At 41.8% G+C, this 21,433-nt stretch overlaps 1 protein-coding gene across 1 annotated transcript in view; it reads left to right on the top strand.

The window, feature by feature from the left end:
• HERC3 (HECT and RLD domain containing E3 ubiquitin protein ligase 3) overlaps positions 1–21,433 on the top strand; it is a 1,624,372-nt gene that overhangs the window by 1,124,677 nt on the left and 478,262 nt on the right. The window contains exon 20 of the mRNA XM_044060395.1: positions 12,588–12,754. Coding sequence (XP_043916330.1) covers positions 12,588–12,754 — 167 coding nt within the window. The remainder of the gene's footprint in view (positions 1–12,587; positions 12,755–21,433) is intronic.

The raw sequence follows: 21,433 nt of genomic DNA on the forward strand, positions 1-21,433 counted from the left end.
GTGGCCATGCCAAGAAGCTTGAGACAACTGGAGTCAAACACAAAAGCCTGATGTCATGTAATAGTTTAAGTCACCCAGTTTTAGAACTGTTAAGTAAATATGTAAATATATAATTTTCAAAATTATTAGCAAAATAATTACCAATATCTCCAGTATAGTGTGCTGTAATTGCACATTGACAATGTATTTTTTTGTCCCACTAGGGCATTTCACTGTATGCCTCTAAATAAGTGTAGATCTCTCAGTTATGAGAATATGAATGCAAATATTAAAATCTGAACTGAATAATAAGGGGAAGTTGGTGGTTAATTTCTTCACTGCAGAACATCTGAGATTAACAATCTTAGTATCATTTTGTACATGTACACATAACTCTTCCAGACAACATACTTGTTTGCTAATACAACAGCCATTACTTGGTAAACATTCATTGTAGTTCTGTTTGGCACACGTTCATGAGCAAAGGCAATTCATGTTTAAACAACTTCAGGTTTTCCATCTTTTCCATTCCAGATTTTTAATCCGTGTGAGTTCTAGGTTGCAGTGTGGCATTGCTCATCTAATGGGGGGAGTTTTTGTAGCTTTTCACTTTTCTTCTGACTCTTGTTTTTGCCAGTTTGATGATATTGGTTCACGTCTAGTCATTCTCTTCAAGCCACGCCCAGCACCAAAAAAAGCAGTATGTTGGCTCATTTCCACAACTAAATTGTTTTTCCCCACAATTTTTTTTATTGAGGCTTGTGATGTTGCCTGTACCTAACCCCATAGTACCAACTCTGCTCTGTCCTTGGGAGTTAATCAGGAAAGTGTACTTGGCTTGTTCATCCCTTCCACAGTTAACTGCTAGAACTGTAATTATCTTCCAGGAATTCTTATCAGTACATCCTCTGAGATTATATCTCTTGTTATATAGACTGTAAAGCACACTCTTAGTGTTTGTGGATGTAATCTCCATTGGAAGTCTCTCAGATTTTCAGCTATTGGGGACATAATCATGTGAGAAGCCATCATTAAGTCTAAACTTGGAATCCTGTCCTGAAGTTGATGAGAATGGAATTCCAGTCCCAGATACAAAGTTATGTACTTATCGTAATGATGTATCTGGATTGGCAATTCCATCTTCATTACTCTCTCCAAATTTCTGCCTTATGCAGTGGGACCAAAGTAAGCTGTCTACAGATGGCGTATATTTCATTCTCTCTCTCTCTCTCTTTCTGGTTCTCTTCATTTTCTGCCTTAATATGGTCACAAACATCTGGGCAAGTGTCCTCAGTCACACAGCCTTATGTATAAAAGGGTAGGGCCAGGTAGTCTGTGCAAGTTTTGAATAGTGGGCAAATCCCTGCCGGCCTTAGTCCTGAAGGTCATGAAGATGGAATTCCAATCCAGATATGTCAGGATGCTAATTGTAAGTATCTTTCAAATTTGTATTGTGTTTCTTGTGACTAAGGTGTAGATTTTGTTCATTCATTCCATCCAGTCCAACATGTGGGCTCTCAAGCCCCTTGTCAGATTTGACCTGTCAGTTTTAATGTTTCAGCCTCAAGCCCCTTTAAGAAATTCCCCTCCCATAATGCACCTCTCCCTTTAGTTACCCCAGCTCTCTTGCTGCTTTTGTGATTGGAATCATGATCACTGGCAGCTAAGTGCTCCACCTATTTTATTACAGCATTCTTCATGTTTATAGTTTAAAATATTAAAAAATAGTATTTCTACTAGTTACTAAACCTTTTTGCAGTATTTTAAGTATTTAAAAATAACTTTATAAGTCATACTGTAGCCCCTTGGCATTTTCTGCCATTTTCTCTTACCTTTCCGCAGTGTGTTTGAGAAAGTTAAATACATGGATACTTAGATTAGTACATAGTTAAATATTCTGTTCTTGTGTGCGAGTTGTAAATTTCATAGTCAGTGTGCAGTGTTAGATAATTAGAAATTCCTGTGATTTCTGTTGCATCTTTGTTTATATACTTGTGTAGTTTTGTATGGTAGAGAAACAAGAAAGTTTCAAGACGTGTTTGAAATGTGGACACAAAATCCCACCACAAGACCCCCATGACTTGTGCACGGTCTACTTGGGAGTTGCGCATTTGTCTGCCAGCTATGACATTTGTACTGCCTTCAAACCCAGGGTCTTGGTGAACAGAAGAAGCAAGTTGATCTTTAAGCGTTTCCTGCAGCCAGATCTGAATACAATAAGTTTAAGGAGGCTTTGGAGAAGCCATCCAAATCAAAAGAAGCAGATCCAAAAAAGAGGCCAAGTGATTCCATGGCTCTGTCTTTGGCCTTGAAAGTTCTAAGTCTGGAAGAACACTGAGCATAGACTCCTACCTCACCTGGGATCTAGACCTTGTGGATCTCATGTGTGTTCAGGACACTGTTTCCAAAATGGTGAGTAAATTTGAACATCATGCTTGTAATCCATCACCAGCTCATGCAATATGATCCTTCAAGTCATTTAGGAGTACTTCTGAGACTGAGTTGGACCATGTGATGTAGAAGTTCCTAAAGATGCAAATCGAGATAAGGGTCATTCTATTGCCCCAGACTCCCAATCTTGCCCATTACTGTTCTCACTGGTTCGCCTGTATGCACTGGTTACACTGGAACAGTTACTCCTCTCAGAATCTGTGATCTATGGAGCCAGTTCTTCAGGTATCATCTACTCCAAGGGAATTTGATCCAACTCTCTCTACTCAAATCCAATGGAACCAAGTGAGTCTCGCGTCTATATCAGAAGATTGAATGCTGTTTTATTGAACTTAAAAACACAAAACCTTAAAATATCGAAGGAACAGACCAGCAATTTTTTTTCCAGGGAAACAATTCACTGATCCAAAAAAAAAAAACATCCCCAACTTTAATACATCAACTCTGAGATCACACCACAGTGGAGAAAACAGCGAAGTCCAGAGAATGTCCCATTGATTATTTTCCCTGGGAAAAAAAATTGATGATCCGTGCCTTTGACATTTTCAGGTTTTACATTTTAAAGTTCAATATAAGAGCATTCACTAATTTAAGCGTTTGCTCTTCTGATAGGAAGCCATGAGTCTCTGATCTGAGAATTCAGGTCTGTAATTTCAGCTCCGTTTACTTAGCCATTGCCCCCAGCTTGCTTGGTGGTCTCAAAGTTGTTGGCCTGTGACACATCTGTATTGGTTCCCTCATTGGAGCCGACCTCTTTCCTGGGTCCAGGAGTCGCCTGTTTGTTCTCCAAAGTAAGGGATGGATCTGTCTTTTGGGGGATCTATTCAGACCAATGGAATTTGTAGTCTGTCTATCCTCCAAACAAGGAATCTAGAGCAGTGGACAGGCTTGGGAAGCAGGCGTACAGTTCAACTATCTTTGCCTTGTGTGCCTTGAACTATGCCACCCATATGAACAGGTTCCAGAAAGATTTGTCCCAGCAGACATTACCTACCCTGAAAATCCCACTTACGACAGAGCAAAGGAGAAAATAGAAGCTACCTTGACCACCATGGCCTACATAACTAACGTGTTCATGTGCCTAATGCACATTGTGGCAGATGGACCAACCAGGGCAGCCGGAGCAGGTATAACAATGAAGCAACACACTTGTCTGTACCTTTGCATCTTCACAGACAACGTTGAGTGTCCTTCATGAATGCTCCCTTTGAAGGGTCATCCTTATTTGGCCCTTTGAAGTAAAGGTTTCAAAAGAGTGTGCAAGATGTCCAGACTCTCAATAGGCACAGACTAAGAGGGCAATGAGGTCTGCAAAACCTGGGGTATTACAGGCCCTTTTCCAATACCTATGAAGGTCTGCCTGACTGCCCCACTCTGAAGGCGGTCAGGGGACATCTCTCCTTCATTCTAGACTCTCTTTTTTTTGATATCGCCCAAAACAAATGGGTAAGGGAGAGAATGTTCTGAGGCTATTACATTCCATTTTTGGAAATCTCCCCTGTTTACTGCTGCTGGACATCCCACCCAACCAAACAAAGGCCACGTCAAAGGAGATTTTATCTCTGCTGACAAAGAGCCATTCATGAGGTCCCACCAGGTCAGATCGGGTCAGGATTTTATTCCAAGTTATTTTTGGTACTAAAGAAATCCAAGGACCCTCCTTCCTTTTGAATGTCTAAGAAAAACATGGATATTCTTCGTGTTTCACTGTTGCAGTCATTACATTTGGGTTATCTTCTTGCAGTAGCCCTCAGTTGGCCTGATTAACAAAGTCTTGGGTCCCACGTCGGTTGCTATCTCTTCTTCCGTGATGTCAGGATGTCAGGGGTATAAAACATGCAGTCGACGTCATTGCACCAGTCTTTCTTGCAGTGCGGTGCCCGAAGCAGAAGCAGTTCACAAGTGCCGGTCGGCCGACTCCTGAAATTTTTGTTTTCGAGTTTCAGAACTGAAGTCTTCAATGAAAAGCTAAGTACCCCATTGGGGAAACTTTTTCTTGCCCTAAACCGATGTCAGTCAAAGTAAATAATTGCATTTCTTGTGGAAAGCATGTACCTCATAAAAATTTTCATTCATATACTGTATTCCTTGTCTAGGCCCTGACCACGATGTACGTCTGTCGGTTTTGTGCCTTATTTAAACCACAAACTATCCATCGTCGGTATGGTTATGCTTCTAAATATTTTGGTGCTCGGTTTAATTATCCTAATATGTCTTCAGTAAGCCATTCGACTACCGACATTTCGAAAAAACACAAATATAAAGACAGAGACAGGCCACCCAGTTCGCCGTTACTCAGTGAGGCGCTTTCACAGCCCCTGATACCCGCTACTTCAGATTCGCAGGCCTCTACTGAGACCCATTCGGAGTCCAGTATGCCGTGAGATAATTCAACTGTGGAACCTGCGGATGTCTCTACCTTGAATGGGTCCAGAGCCGCTGTGCAGGCACCAGCTTCTGAGGGTGTATTCAGGCCTGCTGACTTGCATATTAAACCAATGCCATCTTCTTCTTCAAGACCTAAAACTTGAACCATGCCTAGAAAACTGATGCCCAGACTGCATGGTCAGGCCTCTATGCCTAAAAAACTAATTATAAGAATGACTGAAGATCTTATTACTTTAAAGGAAGCCAACCTTACCCCTCTAAGAGACCTAGGACAGAGTTTGCTTATGATAGATTCTGAAATTTCTGTTTCCTCTGATGACCAGGATTTACCCTTATCTGCATAAGAGGATTCTGATGCTGAGGACTCTATTCCCTCTGCCCCCCCCCCCCCAGAGGATTTCTGTTTTGGTGAAACCTTGCATACTCTCAGGGAGCATTTTCATTGGGAAAGTCAGGATTTCTCCAATTCTAAAAAGAGGCTTATGGATTTCTTACTTCTGCCCCCAGCACAGGCCTTTAGCTATACCTCCTGTGCTGGACATTGTTGATGATGCCTTTTTGGAATCTAGCATGGCCCCTGACTCTACCTCCTGCTTCCAGAAAACCTGATAGATATTATAGGGTTCCTGATTCTCACAAGTTCCTTTTTAAAAATCCTACCGCGTATCCTGAAACCGTTTCACAGGGACCCAAGGGCATTAAAGTTACTACTGCCAAAAATCCTACCCCCTCATAGAGACTCCAGGGCACTGGATAGATGGGGTAAGAATGTATACACTTCTGCAACTTTGGCCATTAGGGCCTTGAATTGCCAGTTTCATAAGTTAAAAGTATCAGCTGCATATTATTGGATTGCTTAAACAGAAAATTGTTTCCTGATTGTGCTGAAAAGAAGGATTTACATCATTTTAATGCATTCTGCTGAACAAGTTGGTAAGCATACATTGCAATGTGGTTTTGATTCACTAGAGGCATCTTGCAGGGCTGCGGTAACTGGGTCTGTACTTAGAAGGCATGATTGGCTTAAGGAGCAGTCCTTGCCAGATTATGTTAAAGCAAAATTACTGGATGGTCCCTTAAATCAGGACCACCTGTTTGGCAACAGGGCAGAAGTAGTTCTTAAAAAGATGGAGGAAAAAGCTAAATCTATGCAAACTGTTAAAGATTTTTTTACAAGTACAGCCTCCAAGATTTAGTAGGCATTGTCTTTCTAAGAATTGGTCCGTTCCTGCCTCTTCCAGAACTTTTCAGTCCAAACCCAGATCCAGCAGGGCACCCAGGCTTTTAGTCGCAGGGGACGCACAGGACTAAGCAGTGGGGGGCTTCCACTTCCAAATCTGGGAGTAATAAAACACCCCCTATGGTAAACTGTCTCTGACTTCTTTTTAAAACTTCCAAGCACTTCTCAACTGACTGCCCCTTTGGGGGGAAAGATTGAACTTCATGCAAAGAACTGGGGACTCATTACCCAGGACAAATGGGTTTTAAATATAGTGTTCCAAGGATACAGATTTCACTTCCACACGTTACCAACTCCAAGCGGTTGGTCGGATCTACTTCCAAATCAGTGGGCAGAGGCCCAAAAGCAAGTACTCTTTCTCTCTCAAGCATAGGGGCTATTCATTTGGTACCAGAAGAAGAAAAGGGACAAGGTTTCTACTCGAGATTTTTCCTGGTACCCAGAAAAGACTATTCATGACGTCCTATCCTGGACCTGCCTACTCTAAACACCTTTTTGGTGATTCCAAAATTCAAGATGCTGACTCACCAGTTGCTTCCTATGCTAAGCAAAGATGTCTGGATGGCAACACTAAATTTAAAGGAAGCATACCTGCACATCCCAATCAGGGAATCTTGCAGAAGATACCTACACTTCAAAGCAGGCTACATGCACTATTAGTTCTCTACACTGCCCTTTGGCTTATCTACTGCACCCAGGGTATTCACAAAGTGCCTAGCACCAGTCATTGTATTTTGCAGGCAAAGAAATATTCAGATATACCAATACCTGGATGATTGTCTAATTCAAGCAGAAAACCAGGACATACTTTTGCATAATCTGGCTTTTGTTCAAAGGATGCTAACTTGTCTGGGGTACACAATAAACGAAAAGAAATCACACCTGGTACCCTGTCAACAAATTATATTCCTGGGAGCAAGCTTGAATACAACTTCCCAGATGGATTTCCTCACGCCAGAGACATAAATTCACTTGACAACCTTCTTCCAACAAGTGGCCACAGAAACCCTGCTTATCTGCAAGGCAAATACTACAAGCCTTGGGGTTCATGGCCTCCTGCATTCTTCTAATTCCATATGCAAGACTGCATATGAGGAAACTACAATGATATCTAAAAAGTGTATGGTGTCAACATTCTCAGGATCTAGAAGCAATAATTCCTAGTCTACGCCTAGAGTTCCTTTGATGGGCAGAGGCCTGCCACCAAAACAAGGGACTACCATTCATACTAACCCTTGCCACCCAAACCCTAACAATAGATGCATCAGACTATGCATGGGGGGGTGCACCTGGCAGGGAAGTGCATTCAAGGCAAATGGAACCCAATTCAAATGCACCTTCACATCAGTTATAAAGAAATGTTAGCTGTACAGAATGCTGTGACAGCCTTCACGGACCACATTCTTCCATGACAATTAATGGTAAAGACGGACAACACCACTGTTATGTGGTACATAAACAAGCCGGGAGGGTATACATTCTTACCCCCTCTGCAGACTAGCCATGGCATTGTGGAACACAGCCTTAAGCTACCAAATGCATCTACAAGCTCAATTCCTGCCAGGAAAACTAAATACACTGGCAGACGGACTAAGCAGAAACCTCATGAACCCACACGAGTGGAAACTGGAACCAAGAATTTTCAACATGTTGACAAGCAAATGGGGGAGCCAGATATAGACCTGTTTGCCTCCCCCCAAAACTATCAATTGGAAAAATTTTGCGCAAGGTCTCCCCACAGACAAGCTTGGAAGGTGGATGCTCTGTCCTTCAGCTGGAAACAACTATCAGTTTATGCCTTTCCTCCTCTGCCTCTGCTCTCCAAACTACTGCTAAAGATCAAACAAGACAAACCAAGGATGATTTTGATTGCACCAGCCTGGCCACGCCAACACTGGTACTCCCTCCTGTGCAGTGTGTCACTTTTGGCCCCATAGCACCTGCCTCAGACTCCTACCCTGCTGTCTCAGCAGGAGAACCAGATTCCGCACCCTCAGCTTCAAACACTGAACCTAGCAGCCTGCCTAATTACCTAACCTCTCTTTTACCATCCCTCAGTAATCCAGTGATGGATGTCATTTTAGAGGCAAGGGGGCCTAGTTCTAGAAAATCTTATGCTGAAAAATGGAAAAGATTCTGTGCCTGGAACCAATCTCAAGGGATGAGCACAGCAGTGCCCAATTTACCTCAGATTTTACAATACTTAACTGAGATGCTTCACAGGGGCCTGTCTTTTTATCCTCAATAAAAATTCATCTCTCAGCCATTTCAGCTCATTATAACACAGAACCTCCCCTCTTCTCTCATCCATTGCTCAACCAGTTCCTCAGAGGGGCCAAAAATTTAAGACCACCCAGGAGAGCTCCAACTCCAGCCTGGGACCTTAACTTTGTATTGGAGAAACTTTCCCTTCCTCCTTTCGAGCCAGCTGCTACTCCAGATTTAAAATTCCTTTCTTGGAACACAGCTTCCCTTTTAGCCATCACTTCAGCAAGAAGGGTATCTGAATTACAGGCCCTTATGGCAGTGGAGCCTTTCATCTTTTATGCTGACAGGGTGTCCCTCAGGACCAGTCCCATTTTCATGCCAAAGGCCTTTAATCAGTCCATTAATTTTTCCAACCTTCTTTCCTAATCCACAGAACAAAGGGGAATGGATACTGCACTCCTTAGATGTGCACAGACAACTTAGATTCTACTTGGACAGGACTTAACCTCAAAAGAAATCTGAACAACTGCTGGTGGCAGTTGCTGCAGGGACAGAGGGGAAGGCTATTTCAAAGCAAAACATTTCCAAATGGATTGGCCATTGCATTAATTTCTGCTATAAGCACCATGGAAAACGTATCCCACAGGGGATCAGACCCCACACAACCAGGGCTGCATCTACCTCTACAGCCTTTCTCAGAGGTGTACTTACCAGGGACATCCTAGAAGCTGCTACCTGGAGTTCTGTACATACTTTCACCAAGCATTACCATTTGCCAATTTTCTCTAAATCCAGAACTGACTTTGCCACTGCAGTTTTGCAGGGCCTTATAGCTGGTCCTAATGCTATCTAAATTCCTCCTCCCATCCTTAGCTTTGGGAATCTACCCAAATGTAATGACTGCAACAGTGAAACACGAAGAACATAGTACAGTTGTGTACACTTACAATAAATGTAGATGTTTGAGTGTATTCACTGTTGCAGTCCTGGTTACCCTCCCTCCAGCCCCCTAAATTTTTTTGGCTATACATTTTCTCTCCTTTTCAATGCTCATAAGCTTTTTGGTGTATTTGCTTTTTTGTTTGAGGTATAACCTTGTATATTTATAAATTGAATTGCTTCCCATTAGGGGGGCATCTGACATCTGGGGCAAGAAAAACTGATGTAATGACATTGGCTGCATGTTTTATATCCCTGACGTCACTGAAGAAGAGACAGCAACCGACGTAGGACCCAAGACTTTGTTAATCAGGCCGACTGAGGGCTACTGCAAGCAGATAACCGAAATGTAATGACTACAGCAAGTGAATACACTCGAACATCTACATTTATGGTAAGTGTACACAACTGTACTCTCAGGATGGTCATAGTGTAGTCAATTTTGACCTGCCTAAGGGAGAATAAATGGAAGTGCTCAGTGCATCTTCAAGATGCTTACCACTTTTTAAAGATGGTTATGGAGTCTGGGAGATTTTGCACTTCCAGGCAGGAAACTGTCTTTAGAAGTTCAGAGTGCTGCCAGGCTGTCCAACAAATGTATGGTCAACATAGCAGTTTAGCTACATCTTCAAGGGTAAAGATTTTCCTCAATTGGATGACTGGCTTCTGGATGGCCCATTGATGGAGTCTTTTACAAGTCAGAGATGATGATGATCACCATCATCTCTCCAAATCCCTGGGCATTCCAGTGAATTTTCCCAAGTCATACCTCATTCCTACTGATTCCCACCCAGAAGCTGCTGTTCCTAGGTTGTCAGTGGGATACCACTGTGTTAATTATCTCACTACCACTTGACGGAATTCAGACCCTCCAGTCTGGTCAGTCTCCTGTTAGAGCTGCTGTTTGGGTATGATCTGTTTGATCCTCATAGTTCTGTGCTTGACATTTTCAGTTTTGATGGTGGATTTTTCCCAGTTTTACATGACAAATTTCCAGTGGTTGCTTCAGAGCCAGCGGTCTGAGTCTTCACCCTCTGTCCAAGACAATTATTACCAGTTCATGCAAAAAACATATTCAGTGGTGGTTACAGTCCCCTTTAATTTGGGCTTGCAGCAATTTCAGACCCCATTACCAGCAGCAACAGTGACCATGAATGCATGCTTCCTTGAGTGGGAGGGTCATTATGAAGGGAGTATTGTCCTAGGTTTGTGGACAGACTGAGGCCAATCTTCCCATAAATGTCTTGCAGTTGAAGGCAGCCCTCCTAGTGTTACAGGAGCTTAAAGCTTCCTTCCTCAGGGTATGACATCCACCTAAAAAAAGACAACACATGGTAGTTTGGCATGTCCAAAAGGAAGGGGGAACCAGATCCTATCCTTTGTCAGGAAGCAGTAAGGCTCTGGCAATAGACAATGACCTTTTACTGCTTTCTGATTGTAGCACCTTTTCTGGGTGGGAGGTAGGGTTTATTGTCTGGTGGACAGGCTCAGCAGAGATCTTCTAATGCCTCACAAGTGGTCCCTCAATCCAGTGAGATGCATTTGCCACCCTCTCAACACCAAATGCAGAAATTTAGCTTTGAACCCCCCCCCCCCCGGGGCATCCACCAAGGGGCACACTATATCAACAGTGGTCTCTCTGGTCATCTTTATGCATATCCTCCTATTCCTGTAATATCCAGGGTTCTAAAGAAAATGCTTGGGTACAAGGCAACAGTCATCCACATAGCCCCCTATTGGCCCAGACAAATTTAGTTTCCCCCTATAAGGCCTCATTTGAAAGAACCCCATTAGCTTCTAGATCATGTTCTAAATCTGATCCGTTACTCCTCTAGGTAGTGTCACTCAGACCTTTACAACTTGAAATTAACCACTTGGTTTCTCCAATTCCAATGATGGCAAAAGATAAGTCACTTCCTGAGGTAATGGTCAGGATTCTAATAGCTTCACAAAAAGCCTCCACCCATAAGATTTACCACAGCAAGTGGAGAAGGATTATTTCTTGTGCTTGTCCTCAAAACACTGACCACTTTTTAATGCCTGTAGCGGACATTCTGCAATTACTTGCCTCTTTTTATAATTCAATTTCTAGTTTTGTCACCATTAAGGTCCAATTAGCAGCTATCCCCCACCTTTCACATTGGTTTCCAAGATAGTTCTTTAACCTTACATAAACTATTCTAGGCATTTCTTAGACACCTTCCTGTTGAAGCCAACAGTTAGAGTTCCACTTCCTACTTACGATCTAAATTTCATAATGGGAGCTCTCACTAAACTTTCCTTTGAACCACCTCAACAGAGCTTAAATACCTGTCATGGAAAGCCATCTTTCTAGTAGCTATTACTTCTGCAAGAAGAATTCTGGAACTTCATACTCTTTCCGTAAAGAGAGAGTTTCTTTAAGGTCAAATCCCTCGTTTGTTCCTATGGTAGCTTAAGAATCCATTTCTCACCCTGTTCATTTACCAGTCTTCTTTCCTCATTATGTGAACAACACAGTTGCATTTTTACCTTCAAATAATGGTGTCTTTCAGAAAGGATGAGCAACTTTTCATTTAATTTGCCCATGAGAAGCTGGAGAAAAAGGTGCCCAAGGTTTCACTCACTAGATAGTTGTCAGACTGCCTCTCATATGTCTAATATTCACAACAAACCACTGTATTCAAAAGCTGATTCCATGATTCTAGAGCCTTTTACAGAGACTCTTCACTACATATTTGTGAGGCTGCTGATCGGTTTTATATGTATACCATTGTCAAGAATTGTAAGCTGGACTGTGCCTCCAGGAAAAAGAGCATCCTTCCGTCCTGAAGTGGTACCAGTCATAATTATCCCCAGGGTTCACTGTAGCTTGGCATTCTGACCCACATGTCAGATCAGGCAGACTTAATGAATAGAATATAAAAGTTATTTACTTACCATAATGATAGATACTTTATTTCCAGTCCATCTTGTATTACAACCCACCCCCTTCCATATTTCTAAGAACTGAAAGAGTGTATTGCGTCTGTGGTCATTCAGGTTAGTGGTGTTTAGGTCCTTGGGTGTCAAAGAAAATCTGAGGTGATAAAACGAAAGGTACATTTTGGGAAGGGAATTTCTTAAAGGAGCTTGAGGCTGGAGCACTAAAACTGCCGCGTCAAATTGGACAAGCTGCTTAAAGACCCAGGTGTCGTACCCGACAGACTGGAAGGAAGGCATCTGTTAGTATGGTAAATACATAACTTTGTTTTTTTAGCACTTTTAAGAAATACATTTGAGCTAGAGAAGGAAAATTGACAATAGTCATGTTCCTTTTACAAAATGTTTTCTATTCTGTTGTGTAGTCTAAAACTAGTATTTCTGTGAGATGTATCTCATTTTTGCATTTTTTCATTTTCAGTGTTTTGTTGAGCACAATTGGTTCCATTTGATTGGCATCATATGCGGACTAGCAATTTATAATTTCACAGTTGTAGACCTCAACTTTCCGTTGGCTCTTTATAAGAAGTTGCTTAATGTTGAGCCCAGCCTGGAGGATCTCAAGGAATTGTCACCATCTGAAGGAAGGTATGCTTCATGAAAGTCTGTCATTGCTTGTAATTTTACTTTTTCTCATTTGCATAATCTGATTCACATTGCTTACATTTTAGCTGCCATTTCCTTCCTGTTTTGCATTCCATTATCATTTTTGTTTGAGTTATTGCAGTGTTCTTAGTAGACAGATCTACTAAATTCTGTTGGTGCGAAAAACAGCATCTGTCAGCTATGCATTATGGTAAGTGTGTTCTCTGTACTTCATATCTGACCTAGCCAGAAGGCCAAGAAGCAGATTTGCTCGTTAGAGATGAATTATTTATAAAACTGGATTCCTGAGTCACAAAAAATGTGAGAGAATTTCCTCATTTTAAACCCCCTGTTAAGCACTGATGACCCATTTTAATCTCAAGCATTCAATACCATTTTGGAATCCTTACATTCAGTCAAAAGGTAGCTTATATTTTGCATTTTGATTGTTAACATCCGTTTACATTGTCCCCCTGTTTCTCTTGCCTGCTGCAACAGATTCCATCTTGTATGTTAAAAAGAGGCTAGAAAAAAAGAGAGGTAATTGGAAGTATACTTTCTGGGAGTGTAACCAGCTGGGCTGGCAGATTTTAAAAATTCCCTGCACAATACTTTTCTCAGAATTGTTGGTGGAACAGAAGGTTTCAACTAATGAAATTTTTTTTTCAGCTGGGATACAGGACCTTAATTACCTAAACATAGTAAGGTTTTGCTAATTTAAATGCTATTGGGTGTAAGGTTGCCACCCGTCCCGTTATCAGCGGGACACTCACGGGTTAAACCACCTTATCCCGTTGCCCGCTGTATCAAGTAGTGGGACCTGAAAAGTCCCGCTTTTGCGATCGCACTGAATTGCCATGGAAAAGTCGCAATTACTTCTGACTTTTTCACGGCAATTCAGTTACTTCACTGACCCGGACCTGCAGGCAAAGCTGCTGCCTGTTAGGTCCGGGTGCTTTAATTCATGCAGCAATTGGCTGAAATTCATGAAAGGGGTGGGGATTGGGGCAGGAAGAGCCCTGCAAAGATCGCGGCTGTAGGAGCACTTTGTTTTAAGCGCTTCTACAGCCACTAAAAAAAGACCGAGATTTTTTTTTTTTTTTAATTATAACAAACGATCCAGCCAGACATCCTCCTCCATCCAGCCAGCCAGCCATCCTCCTCCATCCAGCCAGCCATCCTCCACCATCCATCCAGCCATCCTCCATCCATCCAGCCAGCCATCCTCCACCATCCAGCCAGCCATCCTCCACCATCCATCCAGCCATCCTCCAGCCAGCTAGGCGGCCATCCTCCTCCTCCAGCCAGCCATCCTCCATCCATCCCAGCCAGCCATCCATACAGCCAGCCAACCAGTCATCCATACAGCCAGTCATCCATCCATCAAGCCATCCATCCAGCAGCTACTCCCACCAACCAGCTAGCCACTCAAGCCAGCCAGCCCCCAGCCATTCATGCAGCCAGCCATCCATCCATTCATGCAGCCAGCCAGCCATGCATCCATCCGTCCAGCCAGTCATTCATCCATCCAGCTGCTACTCCCATCAGCCAGCTAATTACTCCAGCAGCCATCTGTCGTACCCATAACACCATCTCCTTCACCACTCTGGTGGTGACGTCATGGTAGAGGGTGTGGTCAGTGTCATATTGGCCACACCCCCATGTCCCCGTTTGGCCCGCTTAAAAGGTGGCAACCATAATTAGGTGTCAAAAAAAGTTCTTAATTGAAGACTGAAAGCAACATCTAAACTAACCTTAACATTGAAATGGAATCTGTGCGAATAATGCATGGAAAAAATTTTATGAAGAAATTTAAGGGAAGGGAGGATTATGAGCAATTTATGTAATGTTGAAGTGAATAATTGTTAAAATGCTTTAGGCATGAAACTAGAAAATGTGTACAATGATTTTTCTTTTCTTTAATTTTGTATGGTCATGTCATTATCTAAATATTGCAAATTTAATAAAGTTGTGAATGTTTGTCTTTTCGAGTTTTCCGGGTTAGGGGTCGCCACAGCAGAACTTCGGTCCGCTAATGATTGGCAGTCGATTTTTTAAGGTGCCGATTTGCCAACCTGACGCCCAACCTTCAATGAAGGCACGCCCATTTACGCATGTCTTTCGAATGCTACTCGACCGCAGGAAGGACATGCAGACTCCACACAGAAGGCACTCCAGCCGAGAATCAAACAGGAGAACCTCTTGCTGTGAGGCAACAACACTACCGCTGCACCACTGCGGCTTCAAAGGTGTGAATAAAAGAAGTTAACTGAAAACTAATAGATATAGTTCTTATGGAAAATTTTGTTTTACATGCCTAACCAAGAGATGAAGTCTAGTTACAGGCATGTTTTGTTTATTCTTTCCTTGTGCCAGCAGTGTCACATCTTTAAATTAAGATTGCCCACATACCTCTCAACTTCTTAGCTCAAGAAATCTGGACAAAGCGTAAAATAATAGGTGGACAAAAGCCCCAAAATAGGGACAGGTTTTAAAAACTGAAAGCTGCAAAAATAACAGGATGTGTGTTGGCTGCATTTTCTGAATGTTATGAAGTCAGAAACTTAAATGTATGTCATTGTTTAGTATCTTCAATCCCCAGTGTTTTGCCAGAAAAATACATATTTTGAGGAACAAACCAAAATATGAGGCAAAAATCAAGACATTCTGTGGTAATCTGTACAGCTGAGTAGTAGTATGATTGCCCATTTGTTTAATTAACTGCACCTATTTCAAGGGAAGCACATGCTTATCTTTTTGATAGTGAAGCTTTTAAACTTGTAGAACATTGTTCCTTCCGCAGATTTTATTTCATCTTTTTGTGTGTAGTGTTAATTTGCATTTCAGGATAACTTTGAGACTGCAAAGAAAAAAAAGATCATTGGCTGTTTTGTATTATTTGATCAAGTCTCCCTTTATTTTCCATATTTTAGAGTGTATAGTTTTAATACCTTATGGCACGATCTTTATCCGGAATACGAACACCATTTTATTAAAATTTAATTTGCAGCTTTACTAATCTAGTCATTTTCAATGTGTACTGAGGATTCCATACTGAAACTGTGTATTCCAAGGCAGTTCTTTGGGTCTTCATTAATCATTTATGCATCCTATAAATTTGCTGGACTGCAACTGTAAGATAACATTTCTTTCAATGTAGCAGTAAGAGCAAAGTACGCACAGACACAATCACACACGTCTGTGCCTTGCAGTTATCAGCAATGAAATTGGATAATGTTACAAATAGACAGGAAGTGATCTATAAACAATAACAGAATTTTATACCAGGATGTGTTGCTATTTTCAGATGACAAAATTAGTGAACAATTAGGTTCAGACAAAATTCTTGCATGTAAGAAAATGTTGCCTTTTTCTATTAAATTAAGTTGGCTGGCCTGCCCAAGTCCTCATTTATGTACTGTCATCTTCCCCTCATCCTTCTCAATATATTTCCTCTCACCAGAGTACAGTAATGCAGAAACAACTTGTATAGTATTCAACTTTTTGTGTCTTTCAGCTTTTCCCGGTTAGGGGTCGCCACAGTGGAACTCCGGTCCGCTAATGATTGGCAGTAGAGTTTTACGTGCTGGCTTGCCGGACCTAAGGCACAACCTTCAACGAAGGAATGCTCGTTCACGCATGTCGCCACACAGAAGACACTCTAACTGAGAATCGAATGGGCAACGTCTTAACTGTGAGGCGACAACGCTACCGCAGCACCACCACTACATCTCAATAAAAAAATGTATATCTTGGCAGCATCTGCAGTTTGCTTTCAGCAATAAATAACATCTTCTAAACCTTGAGCATATAGTATTCTTTAGCAAAGCAGAAGTGACTAAACTGCCAGCAGCACATAATGCACCATACATTTAGAAGCAATGTTGAGTTTTGCTGAGCAGGAATTATAGCTACCTGTCCTCTTGTTGTATAGGTATTAATTCCTGACCACATTGCATTTGATTAGGAGTACAGGCACTGGAGGGACCAGGAAGGAAAGGACGGGCTTGAGTATCTGATGCCAGCTCACCCATCCTGGGTGGAGAGAGGGAGGCAGACTTGCATTCAGCAGTCCATGCTCTGCTCAGCCAGGGATGATGTGGCCGGGGACATGCATATTATTCCCTAACCAGGCAGCCATTGCAAGTCTGCCAGCTGCCTGTTGGTGAGAGAAAGCGTTTAGGAGGGATGGAGCTGGGACCTCCATGAACTGATAAACTAGCCCAAAGGTTACCTCCAGAAATGGGTGATCCTGCCTCTGAACAGGAGCTAATGGGATGGAGGGCTCCATCCTAGTTCAAAGATGCCTGGCTGTTATCCATGGAGAAATGAATTAACATTTGGGACACTGGTAAGCGAGCACTTGTCAGATCCCTAAATGGGAGGGGGATGAACTCTGATTTAAAGGAGGAAAAAATACTATTTCTACATTATTTATGAATCAAAGAAGGAAGAAATTAAGCACTTCTACAGTACATGTGTAATATTGTTAACAATGACCATGTACTATATACCTCATTATCATGCAAAAGTAGAAATGCTGTTGACATATTGTATCTATTTTATTTTTATTTTTCAGTTTGTTTACTTTGGTAGTACGCTGATAACTATAGACCCTCTGCGGGCACAGCCCTTCAGTTTAAAATCCAGGAAATGAGATTTAAAAAAAAAAGTGCAAGCTTTTACCAAATTTAAGAAGTTTTTAGACAATATAGTTAGATATCCAAGATCCCTTCACTGAGTCTGTAGTTGAGGTATGCTTACTTACTATCTTTAGTGTGGCTCATTTCTCTAAAATCTCTCTAGATGAGGACATCCTGTTGCCCTCTTCAGTGCATATTATGTCACATCCCAATGCGCACTCTAGGATTCCATTCCTACCTTCTTACAAGGTTTGGATATTGATCCTGATGTTAGTCTTGAAAACGTTCTTGCAGTCATTGTGCCAATACTTAAGCTGTCAGAGGAGTGTTTGCATAGCCGGCCTTAGGCATAGGCCAACTAGGTGGCCGCCTAGGGCGCCACTCTAGCAGAGGCGCTTTTCCAGTATTTATTTGGTGTAGGTAGACTAGGATGGGGGCACCAGGTGGTATGGTGGGGGGTGCCGTAGAGCACTTTTTCCTAGGACACCAGTTGACCTAAGGCCACTCCTGAGTGTTTGTATAGCTGCCAGAGTATATGGCAAGATACACAGCAGCTTTCCTGATAGTGCTTGAGTGAACAGCATAATGTCAGGTTCTGCTGTAAGTGCCAGTTTGTCAGCCAAGCTGCCTGAAGGCCTAGCAGAGAGAGAGAAACTCGAGGCTTGTCATAGCATCTTGCAAGATAATGGTGCACAGTACCAGGCATTGGTGGTGGGGATCATCTGGCTGCTAGAAGCTGGTACTCTAGCATTGTTAGAAGGCAGGGAATGCAGAGACCAGACATTGAAAATATCATTATGGAAGTTGATGGAAATGCTTGGTCCTGTACATAAGGTGGCCTGCAATACGTTCTCTTCCTCCTAGGAAAAACATGAAGTCCATTTACAGAGATGCACCCTGTTAGATGGCGAATGTCTTCTAGCAACCAAGAAGGTACTATGAAGGGAATGCATCCACTGCCTGGTTAGACCACTTACTGTAAAAGGAGACTAAAGCATCTCAAGGAGGATGAAAGCAGCCAGAGTGGCAATGGTGTACTTTTGGTTGCTGCTGTTGACACTGCTTCCCCACATAAGTAAATATGTAAAAAGATAGGAAGACACTAACATGACACACTCTGTGAGTAAGACAAGATCTTCTCTGTTCCCAGACTTTGGGACTTGGGGAGTATCTCCAGTGCAGCTAGGGCCATTTCCACCTCAACAACTGAGACGTGTACTTGACGCCCCCAGTGTGACAAATAACTTCTTGCTAGCTGTCTGTCTTGTGCCATCCACTCTGCTGCTGGACAAGGGTAAGGCATGTGAACTTGGACTTCAGAGAACCGCCATCCTTTGACAAAGGGAATTCAGTATTGGAATGAAGAGATAGGGCCTTACTACATCCACATTTGAGCATTGCTGAATTGCTGCATGCTCTGTACAGAGTATCTAGTAGGAGAAGGTTATAATGAGATTACTGACCCCTGCAACATCTGAGTTGAGACTGCTGGTCAAAAGAGCCTGTAAACCACTTCTGAACCAGCTTAATGATTAATGCTATTGTTTTGCTTTTGGGGAGAAAAATGAACAATGGGCCATTTATTTCTAGCCAAGTGTAGCTGAAGTGAGATCAGCACTAGTAGTAGCCAAAGGACAAATCACCAGTATTTATCATTCATGGCATACCTAATTGGCTTTTCACTAAGTATTGGTAGGTTAGCCACCATCTAATTTAAGTTTAAAGCATCACATTAAATAATTCATCCATAAATCTTCAGGGGCTTCTATAGTAGTTTCTGTCCAACATCTGAGTACTGTAACTAGCTGTGGTCCTCTCCTCTGTTAGTGTTGCTCAACAATCTGCTGTCACCCCAACTGGGACTAGTCTAATTGCATTAGGTGTTCTAAGGAAGTGTAGCAGCTGCTTTTTGCTTACTGAATGTTCCCTGCTTCTGCCAGTTGATATTACAACCTGCAAGAGATGTAAATAATTAAACATGAAGGCAAACTTGGCGCAGCATCCCACTGTTGGTAAACATTATGCCTCTACAATACCACCTCAGTCACGACAACACGTAGTCCACAACTTATGCCTTACTTAAACAGTTCAGGCTCAGTGTATTGACAGGGTCTGTGCCTGATGCTTGGAGAATAGCCACTGAGACTACTGTACACAAGGGTGGCTCCTTTTCAAATCCAGATAATTGTAGGTTTGTCAGCCTAACCAGTCTTAAATCAAACCATGGAATTTATAACAGAACTCATTTATGAAAACCCACACAACATAAGTGATCTAGGACCCCACTCAGTTTGGTTGTATGAAAGGCAGGTCTGGTCTCCTGATCCTGTTAAACGTCTTTGAAAAGATTAGTCTGTGGACAGTGGTCATGTGTGCATCTGCTTGTCTTGAACTGGCCAAGGCTTTTGACACTGTATATCATACTGGCATTTTTGAAAAAAATTGAAAACTTAATGTGAACCCCTCCATTTTTTTGTGAATTGGCAGTCCGACAGGTCCCATGTTGTGAAAGCTGCTTCTTTCATCCTTGAACATAAAATTGTAACTAATGGGTGCTACAAAGATCAATGCTGAAAAAACCTCTCCTGGTTGTCATTTATTTTGCAGCCATCCAAGACAGTATTACAGAAGTGTGGTTGCTGATGACTGCAAGCCAGGTACTGTTCTTCACTGATGGTAAACTATTCCAACAAGGGCTGAAACAATTACATACCTGATGTACTGAAAATGGTCTCAAGCTAAATGCAGAAAGAGACAGCATAGTAGCATTTGGCAAAAAAAGCTGCTCTTACCCCATATGATACAAGTGCTAACCTATTTCAGACAGCTAGTTTCTTTCTCTGTCAGTCATCATGTTTCTACCATGGTCAGGAAATCCTGTCTGTCCCAGTTAATTTCCAAGGGAGTATCTTTTAATCCCAATAAGTGATTTTACTACTGTGCTCTTTCTTTTCATTCTCCTCAAACACGGTGCCTGTTTGGTATGTATTGTAAAAATTGATAAGACTGTACTGTACCATAATTAGCTGGAAACACTGTAATGAGACTGAGAATGAAAGTCTTTATTTGTTAATTACCCAAACTCTTGCTGAACAGGTGCCCGTCTCTCTCTCTCTTTTTTATGGGCCAAGTGTTTTGTACGTTTTAGAATGAATTCTCCAAACACTGTAGTTCATTTAATAAGATTTTATTAGATGTTTACAATATTCGAATACTGTTTTCATTAGCAGTGCTGATAATAACAGTGCTGCTGAAACTATACTAAGTTTCTGCACATATCTCCTGATTGTCCTGAATAATGTAAATGAAAACAGTCTTTATTTGACCTGACTTCCGTACTCAAGCTGGAGTGTCTGTAATGTCAGGCCGAATGAACTAATTAACCTTGACTGACTTTTCCAACTTTATCTGAAGTATATTTTAATAATACTAAAACCCTGTGATGCTTTGCATGCCCTCTTGGCCTTGTTTTCCTTTGTTTCTAGGCTTGGCTTAATTTAACATTCCATTAAGGAACTTTCTGTAGCTGGCAAGATTGTATCTTTCCCTTGAGAAAAGAACATTCTGTCTACATCCTTTATGCTCATCTTTCCTTTCTAATAAACTGTTGACCAGCAAGATTATCCTTTTTCTGCATAACTGTCTTTTATGCATAAATACAGCAACATTTCTATTTTACCCGTTAGCCTGTGTAATGACTACTTTAAAATGGAAGTCCCTAAACTATTTTAAAAATGGAAGTCCATAATCTAACACTTGCTCCAGAGGTCCCTAACGAAAGTCTACATGGACCTACTTCTGTAGTTACTTTACATTTGTATTGCTAACTACTGCATACAGCTTTATGCTACCTGACTCATAATTTAAAAATAATAAAAAAATTATTTGGTAAACTTGCAATTTTAATTTTGACCACTAGATGTTACTTGACCATTTATGGCCTGTTTGGATTGAAATCTGTTAACTTTTCATACTGCCTAGATTTATAGTCTTTAGAGTCTTTAAATCTAAGGGCGGCCATGGTGGTGCAGCGGTTAGC

The sequence above is a fragment of the Protopterus annectens genome, chromosome 2.part0 (assembly GCF_019279795.1).
Source record: "Protopterus annectens isolate FY-2018-M chromosome 2.part0, PAN1.0, whole genome shotgun sequence".
In the NCBI taxonomy this organism is placed as follows: domain Eukaryota; kingdom Metazoa; phylum Chordata; order Ceratodontiformes; family Protopteridae; genus Protopterus; species Protopterus annectens.